Source organism: Vulpes vulpes, chromosome 4 (genome assembly GCF_048418805.1).
Source record: "Vulpes vulpes isolate BD-2025 chromosome 4, VulVul3, whole genome shotgun sequence".
Taxonomy (NCBI): Eukaryota; Metazoa; Chordata; class Mammalia; order Carnivora; family Canidae; genus Vulpes; species Vulpes vulpes.
Genome location: NC_132783.1, coordinates 81,853,196 through 81,871,984, shown reverse-complemented (window position 1 = coordinate 81,871,984; position 18,789 = coordinate 81,853,196). Strand labels below are relative to the sequence as shown.

Sequence of the window (18,789 nt, the reverse complement as noted above, 5' to 3'; positions counted from 1 at the left end):
GTGAAAACGAACAGCCGATGGGGAGTTACACACAAATACCCACGGTGGAACTCGCTGAGAGTTTTCAGAGAGGCGAGGGGAAGTGGGGGGGGGACCCGCAGGGATGGCTGCAGGCCTCCCGAGCAGGGTGACATCTGAGCTATGCCCTGAAAGATGAGTAGGAATTCACCAGACAGGAGGGAGAAAGAGCACTCCCTGCGGAGGGATGAACATGGGAAAGGCGCAGTGGGGAGACAGAGTGAGGCACTGGGGTGCAGAGTGTGTCCCCACGGCTGGAGATCAGGGTACCTGTGGGAGCAGAGGGTGACAGGCCGTGATGAAGAGTTTTCACTCCTTCCTTCAGGACCTTGGGAGGCTTTTGGTCGGTGGTGTTTAGGACTAGGATAGGAGGAGTGATGTTGGTGCCCAACCCCAGGGACGCCGTCCCCCTCCAGGACCCGAGGTACAAAGATCAGGGTCACAGCCAAGGTAGATGGACGAGGAGACCCCGCCGCTCACAGAGCTGGTAGGGTCGGCCCGGTGCCTCCATGCCAGGCCTCACCCTGCTGCTTCTGAGTCTCTCCCTGGGGGAGCAGCCAGGGCTTGGCACCCCGAGGGCCCCCGGCAAATATACCACATGCAGCCCCAGCAGGCTGCTACGGTGATAAAAACAAGACCCTGGCACAGCGCGAGCTTCGTCATTCACAAGCACAGGCACGCACAGCGTCTGTGCCATCTGGGGCACGCGGTCCCCTGGGCCCTCTTACTGGGCAGCCATCCCTGTCATCACCAACACCTCACTCCTGACACCCTCGGGAGGGGAGCACCTGGCCTGGGACTGCGGGAGGGAGGGTGAGCAGGCTCAGAGCCAGCTCCAGCCCCTGCCAGTTGGAACGCCCCCCCCACCCCACACCCCAACAGGCTCGTACACTCCAGACTTCACTCCTTCCCCAAGGTACAAGCCAGGCCCGGGGCTGGGCCATGGGGACACAGAGATGGTCCAGGCCACCTGGAGGTACTGACCGGGCAACAGGAGAGGCAGATGAGCATCTAAGCTCTGTGACAGAGACTAACAGAGAGGAATGAAAGCTAAGGGAGCAGCACTTGAATCCTGCCTGGAGAAACACAGGAAGGCTGCAGGGAGGGGGCGGCGTCCGAACGAACCAGACCATCAGATCCACCAGCAGAGGCTCAGCACGTTCCAGGCCTCAGGAGCAGCAACTGCAGGCAGAGGTGGGAACCTGACTTTCATGCTCACAGAGCTGCACAGGGGCTGGTGTGTCTGGAGTGGAGTGAGCGGGGGTGAGGGGAGGAGATGGGGTCAGGTAGGAAGCTGGACGGCCATCAGCCTTCCCGCCACTTTCTGGAATGAAAGCAGGATGGGGGACGTGAGCACATTTCATGACAGGCTGTGTCTTGGGTTCAAAAGCACCCCTTGAGCCCTCGGCTGTAGGGGTGGGAGAAGGCTGTTGTAGGATAAGGGGGCAACTGAGACTGTTGTGAAGCTGCTGGGATAATCCACACCTGGACTGTGGTGGTGAGAGCAGAGGGGCGAGAAGTGAGAAGATTCTGGAAATATTTTGAAGATGGAGCCAACAGGATTTCCTGATGAACTGGATGCAAGGTGAGTGAGAAAGGGAAGATGCAGGGACGACCCTAAGTGTCTAGCCTGAGCAACCCGGTTTGGGGTAGGGGGTGTGGTGGTGGGGGGCATGTAGTTGCAATTGAGATGGACAAGGCTGCAGGGGAACTAGGGTCTGGGGGGAAAGTCAGGAGTCCAGGCCAGGCGCACTGAGCCTGAGAGCCCGTCAGACATCCAAGTGGAAACACTGAGCAGAGAGGTGGGCACACAAGTCTGGAATGTTCTCTGCAAGGAGGCCCAGGAAGGAGATAGAAGCCGCCGACCTGTCGGTATATGGACAGGACCTGAAGCCACAAGATCAGAGGAGCCGGGCATAGGGCTAGAACTTAGGGAAGGCATACAGGAGCTGGGCCTGGGGAGGTGTGGGAAGTGTGCAGGAGCCAGGAGAGGAGGCTGGAAAGAAACAGCCAGAGAGCTAACGCCCTGGTGGAGAAGACCCAACTGCCAAAAGGCCACAGGTCTGAGAACTAAAGACTGGCTTTGGCCACCTGGAGGTCATGGGTGACCTTGACATGGGCCATAATGGTGAGTGTTTGTAGTGGATTTGAGAGGCCACCTAGAGGGAACACCCAGGAAGTGTCCAGCCCTCATCCTAAAGGTGCCAGGTGGCCATTCACCTGCTAAGGGCCAGGGCCACGGAGGGGGTGAGGCCACCAGCCCAACCAGGCATTGATCTGCCCTTGCCCTGCCCTTGCTCTGCCCCTCCCAGGCCAGCTCGGCTGCCTGTGACAGATAGTCACGTCTGGAGCAGGACGCACAGGGACAACGGGGCCCTGAATATTAACGGGCCGGGGCCGGCGGGCAAGGCAGAGCTACTTGATGACTTCATTTTGCTCCTGTCTTCCCTGGCTGGGAGATGGTCCTCCAAAAGAACATCAGGCAGAGGGAATTGGAGCTGGAGATGGGTGAGGAGATAGAGTAACACATCGTAGCCTCGTAAGGGATGTGGGACAGCCGTGCTGTGCCCTCCCACCCCGCTCCCCAGCACGCGGCCGCTGGCCCGCTGGCCGGAACTGAGGCTGGAGAGCATGAAGAATGGAAAGGCTCAGAAGGTCTGGGGTGAATCCAAGTCCCAATCTCTAGCCCGGGAGAGAACATTCGCAGGAACTACACACCGACAGAGCCTGCAGCCAAGTCTACTCTGATTCTTAAAAGGAATTTGAAAACCCATTAGTTAAAACACTTTGTACACTACCTCGAGTCCTCAGTAAACACTATTATAATAGCATGTTATACATATATAGTATATCATGTGTTGTATTACTATTATTAATCTGTAAGGCTCCAGTGGTCAGAATTAGGCTCAATCAATGGTGAGAGTTCTGGGGACAGATTTCAGCTTAATATTAAGGAAGAATTTTTCATTCCCAGAACTGTCCCACAGCACAAAAATAAACTGTCTTATAGGATCATGAGCTCCCCATCATCATGCATTAAGCAGAAGCAAAATAATCAGCCCCAGGGCTGGAAGCTGGTCTGCCCATAGCTCTGACCTCCTGCCACTTTCAGACTGGCTTGGGCTCTGCCTCTAGCCGTGGATATTGACCACCCCACTGGAACCTGCTCCTCTATGCACCTGTCTGTCCCCATTGCAAAGCTCTGGCTGGCAGGACAGCTCAACCAGTCATCCTCGGGCCACACACAGGCTCTCCTTTCAGTAACAAAATATTCCAGGTATGGAATCCAGAGAAGGGACTAGCCCATCCCCACTTTGCAGGCTGGAGCACGGAGGTTCAGAAAGCAAAGGGCCAGTGAGAGCCAAGCCTTGAGGTCAAGCCTCTAGGCCACCCCCCCTTCCACATGGCAAGCAGAGGGCTAGTCCTTCAGACAAGTGTTTCAACCCTTACCCTCTCCCTGGCCTCTGCTGGCCCGAGGCCTATACCTTGTCACAACTGCGTGAGTCCATACCAACCTCTGAATGGCCCAGGGCCACACAGGTGACAGCACACAGGGGAGGGCTCCAGGCCTGTTATCTGAGGGCCTGGAGATACACTGGGCCAGCAGGAATGCCCAAGCCAAAGCCCACAGGACCCGCCTTCCCCATGCCCTCTCATCAGTGAGATGGGAGATAAGGCCCAGAGAGGGGAAGCGGTGTGTCCAAAGCCACACGGTGAGAAACAAAAGCTGAATCCATGACTTTCAGGCCAAAGCTTCCTGCCCCATCCTGATGCCAGGGGAAGGGAGGACGCCAGGAGGGTATGGGCCAGCTTTGCAGCAGCCCCTGCCTAAAGAGATGAACAGAGCTGTCTTCCAGCTCACTGAGCCCTCTCTCATTCCTACGGTCCCCTAGAGCCAGGGATCAATCCCCACTGCACCAGATGGACGCCCCTGCTGTGACTGCCAAGCGCAGCCTTAATGGGGCCATGTCCTAGGAGTTGCTCCGGGAAGCCGATCGATGCTAGCGTTTGCAGAAGACAATCAAGAGCCAGAGCCAAAGGTAACTAGAGCGGGGCCTGCTGCAGGGCTCACTGGGGTGGGGGCGTCCAGCCTAGGGCTTATGACCATCAGCACTGGCCAAGCAACATCCGCCACACCCCACCACCTTCCCCAAGCCACAGGCCTCCAAGAACCCCATACTCGGGGCTGGGCAGGGGCACGGATGGGGTGGCGGAGCCAGCACCGCACACCTGAGAGCAGCCTTCACGTCTCCTGGGCTGTAGCTCTGGTCCATTAGTGGCTGGCCACACCTCTGCCTCAATGGCCTACCTGTCCCAAATAGATTCCCTCCAACATAAAGCAATGTCCAGAATGACGGGGTTAGAACAGACACTTCTAAAGATTAGCTGCAGGAAACAGCGTGTGAAGGAACAGAAAGGGAGCCTTTCGGGACCCTGCTCAAGGGTCACCACCTCCCAAAAACCTTTCTTGCTTCCTCCTGCCTCTGCTCTGTCCCCTGAGGAACACCCCTTTCTCTTTCAATCCTCCACTGGGACTTAATCAGACATCTAGCCCAGCCCCCATCACTGTGGCACTGACTTCTTTATCCCTCCGTCCAATTCCTGTCTGGGTGCATGGCAGCCAGGCCCCAGCACAGAGGGTGCACATCCTCTATATCTGATAAACTGCTGAATGAACCGAAAGAGCCTCTAATGATAATAAAGGCTACTAACATTCATTCATTTGCTGAGCCACATATGCTAGGCACCTACTATCCTACCTCTGCATCAGCCCCATGCTGGGCCTGGGCTATGGGGAGAAACCCCAGATGAATCGAGAAGTCCATATACATGCCCTGACACAACCCAGAGGGGAGGAAACAGCTCAGCAGCATCTCCAAGAGACTTCTAGGTACCCTCTCTACCCTCCAGAAGGTGGTAAGCCTGTAGAAGAACATTCCAGAGAGGCAGGCAGCCTCCTTCTCGGACCACCCTTTAAATACCTACATCCACAAATCCAGCCTTTCATTCCTGATCCATGGGGGCTGCTAGTCACCTAAAGAGTTGCCACATTCCACAGAGGCCCCCCATGGGCCCTAGAAATGAAATGCCACTGGACCCTGGGGATAATCCCCACAATAGTCAGAAATACACCTGCTATGCCCCGCACCCACCTGGATAAAAGCTTCCACCAGGAAGAAGGGAGGGGAAGACCTCTTAGGGGGCTGCTGTCATGCCACCAGCAACAGCAGGAGAGAGTCTGGGGCCTGTTAAGGCTCCCCTCTTGAAGCAGAGATTTTCTTTGAAGAATTTCACCATCTACTCTATCAGATATCTATACTTGGTTTTACATAAAAGAGTGTTTAAAATGTCCTCTGAGTTAAATATCTTTACACCCCTCCCCTATCCAGACCATCCCACTTTATTCTCAAGGACAAGCGATGCTCCAGAAAGACGCACTATACCAACCCCAGATGCACGCTGCTTCTGCTGCACAGCCCCACCCCTAGACCCATGGGGTAGGCACACCTGCGCTGAAGAAGCCCCAGATGACAGGCACTTTCCCTAAAACGACACCAATAAGAATGAGGACCGAGGAGGCAGTGTGGATAGAGGTGGGAGGGACTTTTCCAGGCACCGCTGCTTGCACGCATGCTCATAGGAACGAGCATCTTCCTGTCAGCACAGCCGCAAGATGGGTTTGTCCAATTCAACGCCCATTTCTTAAGAAGCTTCTGGTCCCCAGAGCCGAGCGAAGGCCATGGGGCTATGGGTGCACACCTTCAGTCGCAGGTGTAGAAGCCAGGCACCGAGGAAGAAGATCATAGGGACAGAGCCGGGTCATGAGGGGATTCAAGCTGGATGGAAGGGGCTGCTTGTGATCACCTCCTAAATAGTTAATTTTGTTTTCCTCATGACAAAAACAGACACACTCTGTGCAGAAAACCCAATGACCATGGAAAAGCGCAAAACGCTATGAAACAAACTCTCTGACCACCGGCGTCTTTAAATTATCACAAAGAAGAGGAACGAGCCATTCTGTAGAACAAAACTAGTGCAGAAGTGAAAGTCAAGTGACTTGGGCTCAGTGTGATAAATCCTTGGACACTCAGAACTCCCCTATGTTGGAAGAGGAACAGCCCGGGAAATACTGAGCGTCCCATCCCCAGGGACAACCAAGGAGGAGCCATATGAACACCCATCAGAGACACCATGCAAGAGGCTCCAATAATGGGTGGAAGATGGGCTCAATCTCTAAGAGCCCCTTCACTTGGGGGGAGAGGAGCCCACCCCATACCTCCTGGCATGCCCAGCCAGACCCTGCGCCAACTCACCCACGGGCGTGTCCTCGCTGATCAGCAGGTATGTGTCAAAGAAGTGGTTGGTGAAGAAGGGCAGTCGGTTCACCTGGCCTGGAAGTCAGAGGACAAGAGTGTCAGGCAAGTACCTCATGCCAGCTTCTGTGAGGAGACACAGGGTGGGGGCTGCAGAGAGCATGAGCCTGGGTCCGGTGCCACGGCCACCTTCCCAGGACCTCAGCAAGTCACCATCCCCCCTCTGGGTAAGTGGGAAATAATGCCGGTAGGGAGGGTGAATGGTCAGCGAGGACACCAGCCCCATGTGGCCATTATATCCCGGGCCACGCTGAGACATGCCGAAGCATAAAATACACGCAGGATTTCAGACTTTCTATGAAAAAATGGGTGTAAAATATCCCATTAACCTTTTATATTGATTATGTGTTGAAATAAAAATATTGCAGATATATTGGGTGAAATTTCTTATTTAAATGAGTTTCTTTTCTAGTGTGGGTCCTAGAAAAATCTCAACTCCCTCATGCATTGTATCCCTATCGGGCCGCCTGGCTGCAGATGGCACACGAGCGTATCAGGGCCCCGGGCGAGGTGCCTCCATGGCTATGAGCCTGGTGCCCAGGGCAAGGCGTGGCACTCGGGAGCCCTCAGTAGGTATTTGTCGTGTGAAGGAGCGGCCAGCCAGCCCACCCCACAGGATGAACAGCCACCACTGCCATCTCCAGAACCCTCCGCCACGCTGGCCACTGACGTGCCCCTCCATCCACCTTCACGGTATGGCGGGGCTTATCATCTCCCCGTCTCACTGTGGAGAAGAACAAGGCTTGTAGGGAATAAGTAGTAACTTGTCCAGGATGAGTGAGTGGCACAGGCCTTTGGGGGTCCCTGGGTGGCTGGCCCCATACCCCACCCTAATGGGCTTGGGGAAACGGCCAGTTCTGGAAGGAGTTGGGGTGGGCCCAGCATGAACTGAGGAATTTAGTGACTCTGAAGATACCCTTTGTTCCATGAGTCCCCCCGTTGAGGCCCCCCAAGGCTGGCTTCACCTGTCCCCCGAAACCCCCTCTTCATGGCCTTCAGCAGTGTGGTATAATAAAAAATACGTTTGGTCTTTGTCCCAGTTCCTGGCCCAGGGCTTCAAAACTCCTTAGAATTTCCAGAGCAAGAGGAATGTCTTTTGTCCTTTATATGGAGCCCCTGTGGAGCACAGCTGAGTTTATGGGACCACGAGGACCCCGGGTGGGGCTGGTGGGCAGAAAGACCAACTGGTTAGAGGGGGAAGGGTTACTGGTTAGAGAGTGGGTGCTTTCCCCCACCTGGACCTCCAGGGAGGGGAGGGGGCTGGAGATCTGATGAGTGTCCAGGTTGAAGGCGTCCACGTGCTGGGAGGGTGGCGTACCTGGAGAGCACACGGCAGCTCCACCCTGCCCTCGCCCCGCTCCCATCTGGCCGCCCTAGGTCGTACCCTTTGTATTAACCCAGCAAATGTAAGCCAAGTGCCTCCCAAGTTTTGAGAGTCAGTCTAGCTGATTAAACCTGAGGAAGGGGGGGTGGGGTCCCAGGAACCCCTGATTTATGGCTGGTACATCAGAGGGCAGAGGGGCATCTTTTCCTCCTCCCCCTAAATCTGCTCAGAATGATGCCATTTCTGATTCCTCAAACCTTCTGGCCACTGTCTCACATCCTGGCTGGGACTGCTGACCCTTCGGCCTTTACCTGTCCAATTCCTATTCATCCTTCAAGTTTCATCTTAGACGCCTCTTCTTCCAGGAAGCCCTCCTCGATCACCATCACTACAAACCTGCACTCACACACATTCCTCCCCACTCTCAGATCAGGAATCCAGAGCCCCTCACTCATATAACAGCCTCAGAAAGAGGCCAACGGTCAGGGGTCTTGCCTTTGTTCGGAATGTCACTGGGCTTCTTTCTAGCCACATGGTCGTCCCATGCCTCAGTTTACCCAGGTGTAAAATAGCAACAGTAAGACTTTCTACTTCATGGTGGTCCTGAGGATTAAGTGAGATTACACACACACACACACACACACACACACACACACACATGCTTATCCATGCCCCAGCATACAGCAAGCACTGGATACATGGGAGCTACTATTAATATTGGTATTTTTTAAAGATTTTTTAAAAATTTATTTATGATAGACACACAGAGAGAGAGAGAGAGGCAGAGACACAGAAGAAGAAGCAGGCTCCATGCAGGGAGCCTGACGCGGGACTCCAGGATCGCGCCCTGGGCCAAAGGCAGGCGCTAAACCACTGAGCCATACAGGGATCCCCTAATATTGGTATTAATAACATGGATCCCTGGGTGGCGCAGCGGTTTGGCACCTGCCTTTGGCCCAGGGCGCGATCCTGGAGACCCGGGATCGAATCCCACATCGGGCTCCCGGTGCATGGAGCCTGCTTCTCCCTCTGCCTATGTCTCTGCCTCTCTCTCTCTCACTGTGTGCCTATCATAAATAAATTAAAAAAAAATAAAAAAAAATAACAGTGCCACCCACTCAGCCAGAAGGGCATGCTTTGGATCACCAAGCGGAGCCTTGGGCTCCAGGAGGGGATTCGGGCTGAACCCAGGCAGAAGGCTCGGGGTGCCCAGAGAATATAGGGGAGGGATTGGGCAGCAGGGGGAGGGACACCAGCAAGGAAAACCGTCGCCTGCAGCAGCATTATTCATTTTAGAATTTTCTTTTACGGGACCTGCCGATAATCAGCTGCGGAGAGCACCGCATGCACGAGTAGCTAGCTGGCAGGGCCTCGGGGGCAGGTGTCCCTGCCACATACCAAGCAGGGCCCATGTTCTCAGAACAGCCCTGCTGCCCCCGGGGACCCTGTGGCCCTGGGCTACCAGTGGAGCACCTGGGGACAGACCAGGAGGGGGCGTGTGGTAGGTGATGGGGACACAGTGGTCTTCAGTGATGGAGAGTCCCAGCTTCGGGTGCCCATGACCCACTCCTCTGTCTGGACCCCCGCCCACCCCACACACCTGACCCCCATGAGTCTACGTCCTCTGCTCGCTCTGCCCTGGTGGCTTCTCCCCACCTTCCTGGCCACTCACACCGATCATCCCCTGCACAGCTCCCGGGTACCCCCTCAGCTTGGAACACCGCAAACGCCATCGCGCAGTGTCCTGCTTCTAACCACAGGCCCGGGGGGACGAGGGAGCGGGAGGCTCCGGAGAACACAACATCCCAAGGACAGAGAAGAGATTCGGGAAGGACGTGGAGGAGGGCAGTGTTCTGGACCCGGGCACCTGATCCCAGAATGCCTGGCATCAGGTGCAATTTGGGGATGCCAGGCCAGGAAGTGCTGACTTTCCTCAGAGTCGTGGGGTGGGGGATTCCTCTTTGGGCCTGACGATCCTTGGCGAATGGCAGAGCCTTGAGGCAGCTGGGCCTGAATCCAGCCCACACCTGCCTCCCCAGGTGTCTATTACTCATGGAGGGGCTGGAGACCCCTATGGTGGGGGGGCATGACAAGGGAGGAACCCCAGGCAGAGAGGACAAATGTAGGGGCCTTACATCCTCTGCCAGTCGCTGCTGTGCAGCCTTAGGTAAAGCTCTCTGTCTCTCTGGCCCCCATTTCTAAGCCTCAGGGAAAAAGCCCTGCCCTGCCCTCTCACCCGCCTCCCTGCCAGGGGCGTCCTGTGCACTGCGTCACTGTGGCTGCAGGGTGATCCACGGGAGCCCAGGGGTCAGAAGCCTGACACGCTGCTGTCGGTTACAAAAGTGGGTAGCCCCAGTGTCGGGACCCTCAGGCCTGGGGACCAACAGCATGACCTAGCAGGGTACTCAGAGGCCAGGCCAGACAAGGATGGGCCAGGGCAGGCCTGCTCAGGCCTTCACCTCCTGCCTTCCCGACCGGCCCGCAGATGGGGAACACACTGAGGCCAGACGGAGAAGGGTAGCAAGCTTCGGCAGAGAGAAGATGACGGGCTGACAAGGGGGTCTAACATCTGAGGCGCGGGGTGGTTAGGCCGTGAGCCTGACCCACCTCTGAGCACCCAGGATGGGAGGAGAGACCCACTAGGGCTGCGGGGCAGATGCAAGGTGGGGACAGGTAATGTGTGATGGTCTGGGGGACAAGGGAAGGGTTAGGGGTCAGGAGCTGGTGTTGGAAGGGCAGGGTGTGAAGAGGGTGTCCTTCAGTCCCTAAGTCAGCCATGGTCTCACCAAGCCAAAGGAATGACGCTGGCCACCTCGGACAGGGACCGGGAAGAAGGGACTGTACCCAGCATGAGAGACTGCACCCCTCACATACATGCAAAGCAGACTAACCCCCCCCTCCCCAACTCCGAGAGCTGGTTTTGCCAGAGTTGCTGGGTGCTCTCAGGCAACTTGCTTAACTTTTCTGTTTCCTGTGCCCCGTTCTGCGTCCCCCAGAGAAAGATACAGCTCCTAATCAAAGAGCTAACACTTATTTAGCACCTAATATGGGCCGGGAGCTATTCTACGTGCTTGATAGGTGCGTTAACCCAACAGATCATCCTGACAACCGAGTGAGGGGAGTCCTATTGTCCTGACTTTAGAGATAAAAAAGCTGAAGGCCAGACAGGCTAAGGATGACCCCCCAAGGGAGGCCACTGGAGAAGTGGGGCTGGAACCCAGGAGTCCTGGCTTGGTGCTGCTCCCTGGGGCCCACCTGAGATGCACGAGCCCTCTTGCATCCCCAGAGCTCAGGAGGAAAATGCCACCTCTACGGAGGATACAGCCAAGCTCTCAGCGCCTGTTTTATTTTTACATCTGTATTTGTTCTGAACAGAGGGGGAAGGGCGCGAGCGGCCAAGGTCATGGAGCCCCTGGGGAGGCAGGGGAGAGTGTCCTAGTATCCGGCAGAGCCAGAGGGTCAGAGCTGTGTCAGCTGCCCCAGCTGAGGCCTCCCCGCATGGGGCTCAGAGGGGTACCCTGACCAAAGCTCCCCAAGGAGGATCAGAGACCCGGACTGAGGCTCAGCCACGCCCCCACTCTGCATGCCCTTGGGCCAGCTGCTTTTCCAGGTGTCCCTATCTCTGCGACGTAGGCGAGGGGTTGAGAGGGTCTGAGAGCCCCTCTGGCTCTGCCCCGAGACTCTGTGAGGCTCTGTTGTAAGCCCGGGCTGCCCGACTGGAAGTGAGCCGCCCCTCACAGAGGCAGGCCAGCAGAGACCCTTCCAAACTCAGTGGCCAGCAGAGGGGACCTCTGGGGGGGCTCTCAGGCAGCCTGCACCAGGCTGGCTTCCTCCAGAGACTCCCTGGCTCCCTTGAGTTATCAAAGGACCTGGCCTCACTCAGAAACGTGTTTGCCCGTGTCACCAGGCACACCGTGCCTGTAGCTCTTCCCCAGGGACACCCTGGCCCCAGGGGACACTGTGCCAGCCCTGCCTGCGGTCCTGGCCTTCCTTCAGCACGGCCCAGAGCTGCTTTGCTCCTGGCCACCAGCTGTCCGGGAGCCAAGGAACAGGAAGATGCCCGGGTCTCTCCTGGCCTCCTCCACGGGCACCGGAGCTGTCGCCGATCTGGCTGCCGTCAGTGCCAGGGCAAGGAGGGCAGGTCCTCCCCGCAAGGGGAAAGGGCTCCTCTCCGCCACACCTAGGCTCAAGCTGTTCCCTCCTCCGGGATTCCCTTCCTCCTGCTCCCCTAAAGCTTCTTCTCAGTCTTCAAAGCCCTGAGTAAATGTTTCCCTCTGTCTGGGTCCCACCTGTCCCCGCAGGCCCAACGCGTCTTTTCTCCTGATGGGCTTCTCTGGAGCTGCAACTCCTGTATTCCCACTCACTCCCCTGCATTCCATGTAGTAAATCCTAGCTGTGTCCCCTCCCACCCCCACCTCCACCCCCGGTTGGTTCTGGACTCCTGGAGCTCACAAGCCATTGCTTGCACACCCCAGCACTGGGAATAGCAGACACACACAGTGTCCCACAGCAGGTGCTCAAAGGGCCTCTGTGAAACTGAAGAGAACCGGCCATTCCCCGCATCCCGCAAGGACGGTTCCGGCACCCATGCCTCCTTCCCCTAGAGCTCACCTATTTCTAAGGCTCCTCCCCTCCCTTCACGGGGAGGCTGCTACTTTCAGCCCTGTGAGTGCTGCCGAAACAACTGAGGCCCAGGGGATCATGGCTCAGAGGTTTAGCGGTTTAGCGCCTGCCTTTGGTCCAGGGCATGGTCCTGGGATCTGGGATCGAGTCCTGCGTCAGGCTCCCGGCATGGAGCCTGCTTCTCCCTCTGCCTGTGTCTCTGCCTCTCTCTCTATGTCTATCATGAATAAATAAATAAAATCTTTAAAAAAAAAAAACAAAAAGAAAAAAACAACTGAGGCCCAGAGAGGGAAGTGTGTGCCTAGTCACAGGGAAGTGTATGCACAGCAAGGCAAGGTCTGCAGCCCTCTCCCAACCCCTGTCCCAGAGCACAAACCCCATGGGGCCGGAAGGGCAGAGGGCTGGACTTACCCCAACATCCAGAGATCAGCACAAACAGCCAGCCCACGAGGCAGCTGGTGGCAACGTGGCACCTCATGGCTCCTAGGGACACAAGGAAGGAGAGGGTGAGAAGCCTGCTCTTTGAGCCCCTCCCACACCTCCCCACCCCTGCAGCTCCAGGGAGATCAGGCCCCAGGAAGAGGAAGGGGAATCAACTCACATGGGGGGTGGGGAGGAGAGGAGGGGAGCACAGCAGGGAAAGAAGAGAGGGTCTGCATCACTGGGTTTCATCATCGTCTGGGGCTGGGTATGACACAGTGGCCTGGGCTGGGGGCGGTGGCAACGGTGCCCCCCAGCCCCCACCCCGGAGCAAGCTCAGCAGCCGGCACAGAAACTCATGACTGAGGCATTTGGGGCTCGGCGGGACGAGGGGTTTGCTGCCTGGGCAGCCCCAGGAGTGAGGGGGCTTGGTTAGTCTGGGGACAGGGATAGGAGATGGGTGCTGAGTGTGAAGTCAGGGGTCGAAGAGAAGGCCTGGCAGGCCCAACACCCCGGGTCCCCTCCCCAAGTGCCCAATGGGCCTGTCTTTTCCCACTTTTTATATCACTGTATTATCTCATAAACTCGGATATGAAATGAGGCAGCAGGCCATGGTGTACAAAGAGGCACAGAGAGGGAGAGTAACGCACAGGGCTCCACAGCAAGCCTGTGGGGAAGCTGAGGCCAAATGCCTAGGGGCTCAGAGCAACGCTCCAGAGAGATCTGCCCCCCCCCCACCCTGAGGACAGCCAAGTGAGATCCCACCTCTAAGGGTGTCAGGGAGGGTGGCTGTGCCTCCCACCACTGCAGTGGCCCCGTAACAGCAGGGTCACTGTTCTCTGGCTCCTCCTTACCCTCGCAGCAGCCCAGGGACGGGCCTCCCAGACACCAGCAGTGACACCGGGAGGGACCCGCTGCTCAGTTGGGAACCCCTGCCTGTCCCTAAAATGCCAGCCCTGTTGGTGCAGGGACACAGCGCGCTCACCTCTGCATCGCCTCAGGGCCTACCTAGCCAAGGGCCCGCACATCATCCTTTAGTTCCACAATTTGCTCAGAGACTCCTGGCTAATGGGTGCGGGGGTCAGAATCTGGACCCAAGTCCAGCATCACCCCCCTGGGCGATGAGTGATCCGGAAAGACACAGGGAGGTGAACGGGAGCTGAAGGGCAGGGATCTTTGGAAAGCCTTCCTTGCAAAGATTTTCTTTGCAAAGATCCATCTCTGCAAGATCTAGGGGCGAGAGATTCCAAATGAGTCACAAGGTCTGATCCCTGAACTCCAGACCTGGAGCAGCCTTTGTCACCCCGGGCCCTGAGTGGCCTATGACACGACGGGGCCAGAGTTCCTGCCATACACACCATGCCGTGGCCTGTGACGCCCCCTGGTTTCAATCCTCCTAACACCGTATTTAAAACGGCCTGATTACTAGGCAGGAAACAGGAATTTGAAGAATAAAAGATTCCAAGATGTACTTAAATAATAAAAGATGCCCCCCTCCACCATAGATTCCTGTATTTCCACCCCCTTGAGCTTCGGGACGTTAACAGCCCATCACAGGGTTATGAACCGATATGCTATAGGGACCAGGCCAGGAATATAAATGAGGGAGATGCCAGTGGGTGGGGATGATGGCCACTCAGAAGCCACAGGCTCTGTCCAAAAGTGGCAGCCACTGATGTGTTCCAGCCAAGAGGGAATGGATGGGGAGCGGGCCCAGTGTGGCCAGAGCTCCTGATTCTTCTCAACAAAAACCCGGCAATCTGGCTTTTTATCTGAATTCAATTGTTAAATGTTGGCAAATAATTTCATTTTTATGAGCCTAACAGGACGTGTCTGATGGCCGGAGCGGACAGGCTGGGCTGGGCACACATCCGACCAGGCCCTCCTCCGCACCCAAGCAAACATGTTCGCATTACACACACGTATGGAGCAGTGCGGCTGTGTTTATCTTTAGACTAATGGAGTCTGCCTCTACACAAAAGAAACTTGCTTTTCTCACATCATGATATTTCACGGATGACCCTCCAGGTCAACACTGCTCCATCGACACCCTCCTCTTTAGGAGCCAAATCGTAGTTCAGAGTGCGGATGTGCAGGTGAGAGACACAAGCATCCCCTATTGTTGGGCATGTGGGCATTTCCAGGTTCCCACCACCACAGGCAAGGCCACAACACCCCACCCCCACCCCGCATGTCATTGTGTGAGGACTTGGGTTGCTCCTGAACGTGGCTCTCCAGCTGTGGCATTACTGGGCTGATGAGCTACAACACCGAGCATGTATGTAAACCTTTAGCAGACATGGCCATGTTCCGTTCTGGAAAGGTTGTGGCAATTGCCTCTCCCTCCGGCAGTGCATGAGAGGACCTCTGTGCCCACCTGGAAGTGATCCCTCTTTTAAATGGCTGCCAATCGGACGCATGAAAAATGGTATGGCATTGCTGCTTTCATTTGCATTTCCCTAACTACTAGTGAGGTTGAGCACGATGCCTTTTTCTAAATGTTCAAAGCACTTTCCATCTGTTATCCTGCGTTAGCCTACCATATCCTGCAAAGAAGCTAGCCAGCACTGCCAGCATTATCCCTGATTTACAAGTGGAGAAACCGAGGCACAGGGCAATTAAGTGACAATCTGACACCTCCCAGTGAGTGAGTGTCTTAAAAAAAAAACAAAACTCCAGTCCTCTGCCTTTCCAAACCAGATGTTATAAGAATTAAACAACATCTGCCAAAAACATCATCCACAAATAGCTGGGGAGTGCAGCCATTCTGTGCTGGGTGTTGCAGGAAGTTTGCAGTGGAAGGAAGGAAGAAAACCAACACGTACTGGGACAACTCCCACGGACCAGGGATTTTCAGAAGTGTCATTTCATTCAGTCCTCCCAAATGTCTCTATAATGTAAAAACTATTGTCCCCATTTTACAGAGAAGGAAATTAAGGCTCAGAGAGGTCCCTCCAGGGCTGGAACTGGCTCCCTCCCACTGTGCCGCCGTCACCCATCCCCTCTATACCGCCCACCCCATTTCCTAATGTATCAACGGGAAGGGCCCTGCCTTTCGACACGCAACACAATAGACACAGGATGAATGTCTGCAAAGAAGTGTGCACATGCGGGGCACCTGGGTGGCTCAGTGGCTGAGCGTCTGCCTTCAGCCCAGGGCCTGATCCTGGAGTCCCAGAATCGAGTCCCACATCGGGCTCCCTACATGAAGACTGCTTCTCTCTCTGCTTATGTCCCTGCCTCTCTCTCTGTGTCTCTCATGAATAAGTAAATAAATAAATCTTAAAAAAAAAAAAAGAGGTGCACACATGTGCACAACACACACACATGCAAAATGCATCTCCTTTCCACAATGCTGGCTCGCTCAGGCTCTGACACTGCCAGGCTCACACTGCCAGGCACACTGTCCCCAACCCGTCTCCCAAAATGTCTGCTTCCCCTTTGGAGGCAATCATGCCAACTGGCGCCTCTCTTCCGTGGGTCGACGGCAGCCAAACACAGCCTGAACTTTGCAGGCTTGGTGGGGCCACCCCCCGAAGCAGGTCGAAGCAGGGGCAATGTTTGCTCTCTGCTGACTCTCAGCTTGGGACAAGGTAGCCTAGACAGGAGATCCAGGGGGGACCCAAGCTCCGAAGGCTGAAGCAGAGCAGTTGGGCAAAGGAGGGTCCCTCCGGCTACCTGGTTTTCCCTGAGATCCCAGTTCTTGCTCATCCTCTGGCCCCTTTAGCTATGGGAGGGAAAGCAAGGCCAAGAGAGAGAGAGAGAGAGAGAGAAAGAGAGAGAGAGAGAGAGAGAGAGAGAGAGAGATAGAAGCTAATGGCAGTGGGAAGAGGCCTCTGGGCTCCAACCTCCAGCCCAGGTATTGTAATGGATGCTGCACTGCCTGCAGGCATTCTTTGACCCTGGGGCTGTGCAAGTGGCACGTGTTCCCTGGGAGAGCCTGACCTCCCCCTGTCCTGTGCAACAGCCCTCCCACCTCCCACCCAGCACAGCTGCGTGGCCTCCTCCATCGCATGAGGCTGTAGCACCATCAGGACGGGGCCTGAGCTCCCGCCAACCCTCACCTGTCCCCAGTGGACCAGGAAACAAACACACAGCCTTTTGTGCTGGGCTTCCTCTCCAGGCCTGGTGCCAGAGACATACCCTAGAGGTATGAGCAGGGTCACGGCCGGCTGCCCCAAATCTTCCAGGTGCCTGGCTTAGAGCCCATTCTTCCAGGAAGACTTCCGGAAATCTCTCAAACACACCCACCGCCAAGAATACATGGAACCAGGCCCCACAGCCCTCGAGCTACCAATTCTCAACACCCTCCTTCATGCCAAGCCCTTGTGCCAGGCACCAGGGGAGGATCAAGGGCCATGAGAATGGCTGGAAACGGGCTAGGTGTCAAATAAGTGATAGAGACCTTTGCGGCTCAGGGCCATCAAAAACGAAGTCCTGAACCTCAGAGAGGAGGTGAGATGTGGGCTGCACAAATTTCAAGGATTCACTACACTAATATTCACTGAGTGCACATTATGCACCAGTCACTGTGGCGTAAAGCATGTTGTACATGCTGGGGCTCAGAGAGTTTGAGTAACTTGCCCAAGGTCACACAGCTAGTAAGTGGTTAAGTCTGGATTTGAACCCCACTCGGATGGTGATCAAAAGCTGGTCTCCCAGCCTTAGCCCCAACCCTTACTGAGCTCAGACACATGCTCCAGGGCAGGCCCAGGTTAAGGGCCTGGTGGGAGGGCCCTGGCCAGGACTCTGCATCTACCATAAGCTGAACTTGGGTGACAATTCCAACCTACTTCATAGCCATAGTATATAGGAGTCAGCAGCAAGGCCAAGTGCATGTGCCAGGAAGAAGGGGAACAGCTGGGGAGTGGCCTCCTGTTTAGTCTGCCTTTATGGGTACTGGCATCTCACAGGCCTTGTCCCTGGCACCCATACCAGCAAGACAAGGTGAATACCATCAGAGGTGACCAAGTCCCCTCACCCCATGGGTCCCTCCAGCACCATCCCCAAGAGGTTAATACCTTTGTCCCTGGAAGGAGAAGACTACAAAAATGACCATACTCAGGGCAGCAATGCTACCCACATTGGCCTCCACCTTCCCCTGTGCTCAATCCATAAAAAACTTGCTACTCAGGCAGGCCTGGGCTGAGGGCCGCAGGAAAGGCTCTGGCAGGTGGCACAGTTACAGCACCCAGGGAGTCACCCCACATGGGAATCACCTCCCCAATCAAAGCAAAGCCTCTACTTACACCCCCGAGAGCCAGTGAGCTGCAAGGAGAGGCCTCGGAGCCAGGTCTGGCCACTCTGCACGTGTCTGCCCTGACATTACTTGCCATGTGCCAGGGACTGTGCTAGACATTGGCACACAGAAGAGAACAAGCTGGAGACCTGGCCACGGGCGAGCTGACACTCCCAGAAGAGACCGACACAGATAGTGTAGGTGGACAAACTCTACAGTGTGTTTGGGAATATAAGTGCTCAGGAAAGGGGGAAGGAGCAGGGTGATCTGCCCATCACTGAAGGTGCTATATGAACAAGTAGTGAAGAAGCAGGAGAGTGAGCCATGTGGTTATCAGGCAGAAATGTCTTCCAGGCAGAGGCAACAGCCTGTGCAAAAGCCCTGAGGCGAGAGTGTGCTAGCACGCTCCAAGAGCAGTGAGGAAGCCAGTGTGGCTGTAACCGGGTACACGGTGGGGAGAGCTGCAGGAGATGAGGCCACAGACACGGGGAGGGGGCCATCACTGATGTGGGTACACTGGGAGTCATGGTCTCCAGCCGTCCAAGAGTGTCACAAAGGAGTCAAGTTTTACTAGAGCACTTGGCTGTTGTGTTGGGGACTCTCGGGGCAGAAGCAGGCAGACCAGTGTGGAGGTCCCCGTAGTGATGGAGGCCAGAAACATCTGATGCTCTGGCCAGGGCCTGGAGTAGAGGGGGCAGGATCCAGAAGATTCTGGGCATATCTGTCAAGGTAGAGGTGAGAGGGTCTCCTGCTGCAGAAGATGTGGCTGTGCTAGAAAGACCTGAGCCTGA

General features: G+C 55.9%; 1 protein-coding gene across 1 annotated transcript in view; it reads right to left on the bottom strand.

The window, feature by feature from the left end:
* Window positions 1–18,789, bottom strand: part of LOC140598427 (cadherin-23-like) — a 311,068-nt gene that overhangs the window by 252,823 nt on the left and 39,456 nt on the right. Inside the window, exons 2-3 of the mRNA XM_072754990.1 lie at window positions 12,751–12,822; window positions 6,333–6,410 (exon numbers count right to left, since the gene is read on the bottom strand). Coding sequence (XP_072611091.1) covers window positions 6,333–6,410; window positions 12,751–12,817 — 145 coding nt within the window. The 5' untranslated portion in view covers window positions 12,818–12,822. The remainder of the gene's footprint in view (window positions 1–6,332; window positions 6,411–12,750; window positions 12,823–18,789) is intronic.